We start from the raw sequence: 3859 nt of genomic DNA on the forward strand, positions 1-3859 counted from the left end.
GGGGGGGGGTGGGGTGGGGGGGCGTGGGTGGACTGGAGTCTTTTTTGTCACGGGCAACTTAGCTGACATGCTGTCATTATTATTATCACAGATGGGGGATGAGATCGACCAATCTAGGATGATTCTTTTTTATGAAGTATTGGGATTAGCCGGCAATATCGGGCAGCTCCCAACAAAATTCAAGATTTGCCAGAATGTTTGCTGAGAGGCGCACACGGAAGCTTCGCAGGATTGTCGCTTCCAGCATCATCAGAACATCTACGAAGACTTGTGAGGCATGTCGCAACGATTAGAACTTAACAAAAATAATTGCCAGATATTAGTAGTTTTCCTTCTAAAACTTTATCGCAAGGTTATGTAATAAGAATCTGATGATTCCCCCTTCTACATGCTTAGAATCCGGTTTCTTAGATCTAACCTGTATTTTCAAATTTGCTAAGCCCCGGGGGTACTCTGAAAAATGATTATTTTTCTGAAGGAGCCCGCCCATGCATTCAGGGATGATTGCATGAATTAAAAGTTGATACTCAGGGTTTTTTGTGCTAGTATCAAGGTCAACAAAACCATGGGAAAAACTTACACATGAGACAACAGAATGAAACTACAAAATGGAAAAACAATGGATAGTCATTTCTCGGAGATCTTTAACCGAAATCATTCCCGTTGAAGAAGTAGACGTACTGTGCGCCACATCTCAACCAACTTTTATCCGTTGAACGAGCACTTGAAATGGTCATCATCAATGGTGGTGAAAAGGTTGCCCATAGCGACGTGAGCTCCGATAACAGTCCTGTTTTGAAGAGATTGTAAGGCACCCAACCAGACGTAGTAAGCTGCTAGTATGCACTGCAAAAGTATTTTCTTTACCTGAGTTGGTCCGCATCTGCACCTGTCTCAGATTGAATCAAAGAGAACGAAGCCCCGTTTTCCAGCTCGCTGAATATTATTGACACGGTGGGGCCGAGCAAGTCAGGGGGGGAGTGATAATGGGCGTGCTAGAATTTTGTTATCTTGGAAGACAGGCACGTACACTATTCCTGGACGGTAGAAAACTTGAAGAACATCACCAAAAAGCTTCTCCGCGCCGTTGGGAGCCTGAGACTGCTCGTTTGAGGCTACCACCAGATTCGCCCGACGAATATCCATTTCTCTCTCCCTCAACTGTAGAAATAAAGCATCGACGTCAACGTAAAAAAAGGTGGCATGTTTGGGTGTTCAGGACGCGCATTACAAAAATGATGGAGCCTGCCTGCTTCTGAAGATCGAGGGAGACGTATATGCAATGGAGGAAGTGGTTAGTAATCTCGTTGTAGTTAGTCACAAGCCTGCAGAAACAAAAGCCCTACATGGTTAACAAAATGGAACAATCATTTTCTAAACTGACGAAAAGAGGGGAGTGAATCCATTTTTTTGTCCGACACAAACCTGATTGAGTAGGCTCGTATATGCATGACAGAATCCCGCGTCCTTATAGAGCCGTTAACCACAACGTAGTCTCCATTCCTGCGAGCGTTATACGGGAAAGGTTCATTTTTTCCAGGTGTTATACAGAACATAAGCGACCATTGCAAAAATTACAAGACAATATCCCAGGAGCTAACCTAACTTCACGTAACGCCCGCATGTACTCCCCGTCTATTGTCCTGAGAATGCAACAGTCGTCAAAGTTGTCATCGTCTGCGGAAGGCATGAAAATTATTTCTAACCATGCATTACGCGAGAAAAATACCATATCTTGGCTTCGATAGACCCAGTGCCATCGCCTAGAACGAAGCTGATCTCTTCCGACGATTCCGTACGGTTCCACACCCTACCAAGCAGTCGTGCCTGCAGACAAATGGAATGGGTGGAGGGGTTTTTACTGAAGAAAATGTATGGGGAAAACAGCCAAAAACAGCAAAACAAACATGTGTGCACCCTCGTGCATACCGTGTTGACAGGCATCCCATGTATCGATAGTGCCCCCCCATGCCTGGCTGAAGGAGTTAGCATGGAAACTTGCTTCAAAGTAAGAGGCACCAAGTTGTTGGGCGGATCAACGTACTGGAAAACAAACACCGGTTTACCTTACAGCAGCGAAAACTTCTGCTCACAACCAAGAGCCAAAGAACACATTCACTAACCTCCCGACCGATGTAGTGGACCAGTGCAACGCTCTCGCGTTGGGCATCCTCGACTGCAGCAACAACGGCTCCTGCAAACGCGTCGTCACCCCCAGCTGTGCTCACGGCCAAGCCCCGGTTTCCGTTCGTCCCTTCGCCATCTCCCAAATATTCCATCTCACCGGTGGCTAGATACAAAGTTGTACAGAGCGCGCGCGCGGAGCAAACAACGAGCAGGGCGCGTGATATATACAGAACAAATGGATGGACGGTGGCTTCAGATAATTACGAGCTGTTTGCGTGTGGCTGTTTGCGTGTTTACCCCTCTGCCCTGTTGCGCATGCATGGCAGCCTTTCATTACTGTGCAGATTGCAGTTAACACGGCGCGGTAGAGTAAATGCTGCTTGTCCTATGCCCTTTTTAACACGGCGTGTTTTACTCCTCTGCTGCGCATGCATGGCAGCCTCTGTTCACTAAAAACGGCAAAGCCTTACCACCTTTTACAAAACCCGGTACAGTAAATGCTGCATCTTACAAACGGTGCCAGCCGCTTCACAGCTTGCCAGACGAAAAAAGCAGTTTTAAAAACAGTGCACAGGACACCGCGCCGTGGAACTTTTGACAAATATCCGAAATTAGCCGTTGTCACATGCTTGCCGAAATCAGCTACTGCCACACCCTGCTAGCTCATAAAGGGGCGAAGTCACTTGCCCCAAATACACCTGCAAAAGCCAGGTAGTAGGCTTCCATTTTCGGCCACTGACAAGCAAAAGGTACGTCGAAGCTTTCCTCTATTGCAGTGGCGAAATTCAACAAATCATAAAATCATAACCTTATCCGCTCAAAAGTTCGGATCTCAAAGCAAACGAATGGTTCTGATAGGCACCATCCGAGCTAGTGTGGGTAGCAAATCCATTCTCTCTCTATATATATATATATACATATATATATATATATATATATATATATATATATATATATATATATATATATATATATATAAGCAGTGGTAACTACCGTCTAGCTAGCTAACCTCCACGTGTCCACACTCTACGTAGCACCAAGCCAACTGGATAGATGGATGCGGTTAACGGGTTCTATGCAATCCAATACGAGCAACTAATTTAGTTTAATTATTAAATAATCCGGCAAGTTGTTGAACTACTTCCTCAATTCTAGGCAACGTACTTGGATCACATTGTTTATTGGATAAGCATGTGCACTACAACAAAACATGTCAGTAGACACGCTTTTTCTAGGACGCTTTTATATTCGTCCCTGTACTATGAAGCACATAGTATGTAGACGCGTTTCTTGGGACGATATATATAACGTCATAAATTTTACTTTTTTGGTATATCACATTTATTATTTTTTACATGTGTAAATAGGCAGAGACGACTTTTGAGACGTCTTAAGACGTCTCAGGATAAAAAGGGTAATAATATAATAAAACCTCAATGAAAAATATATAATAGAACTAAGTAAATAAATGGGCAGAAAATGAAAAGTACCTGCCCGTCTATGCCCACAACGGAATAATTGATGATAACCCCCGGTTCGTGCGCCTTTGATCATAAGTCCCCCTTTATGTCACTGACATATGGGGTCCGGTCCCACATGTCAGCGACACACAGGGGGCTTATGATCAAAGGCACATCAACGTGAGAGCGCGCACCTCCCACCTTCACCTTATCCGCCGCCACGACGCTGCCCATCTGTGCCGCCGCCAGGCCGGCTCATCCTGCACCTCTGC

The 3859-nt window shown here is 45.1% G+C and overlaps 1 protein-coding gene and 1 long non-coding RNA gene across 2 annotated transcripts in view; one reads left to right on the plus strand and one right to left on the minus strand.

Moving 5' to 3' along the window:
* Positions 1-441, plus strand: part of LOC119360603 — a 4534-nt gene extending 4093 nt beyond the window's left edge. Inside the window, exon 11 of the mRNA XM_037626166.1 lies at positions 92-441. Coding sequence (XP_037482063.1) covers positions 92-205 — 114 coding nt within the window. The 3' untranslated portion in view covers positions 206-441. The remainder of the gene's footprint in view (positions 1-91) is intronic.
* A 186-nt stretch (positions 442-627) lies between these two features.
* Positions 628-1063, minus strand: LOC119367284. The gene is made up of 3 exons (XR_005176251.1): positions 1031-1063; positions 868-936; positions 628-790 (listed from the first exon to the last, which is right to left on the minus strand). It is a non-coding gene; the product is annotated as an uncharacterized LOC119367284 (long non-coding RNA).
* Positions 1064-3859: the final 2796 nt, after the last annotated feature.

Source organism: Triticum dicoccoides, chromosome 2B (genome assembly GCF_002162155.2).
Source record: "Triticum dicoccoides isolate Atlit2015 ecotype Zavitan chromosome 2B, WEW_v2.0, whole genome shotgun sequence".
Lineage (NCBI taxonomy): Eukaryota > Viridiplantae > Streptophyta > Magnoliopsida > Poales > Poaceae > Triticum > Triticum dicoccoides.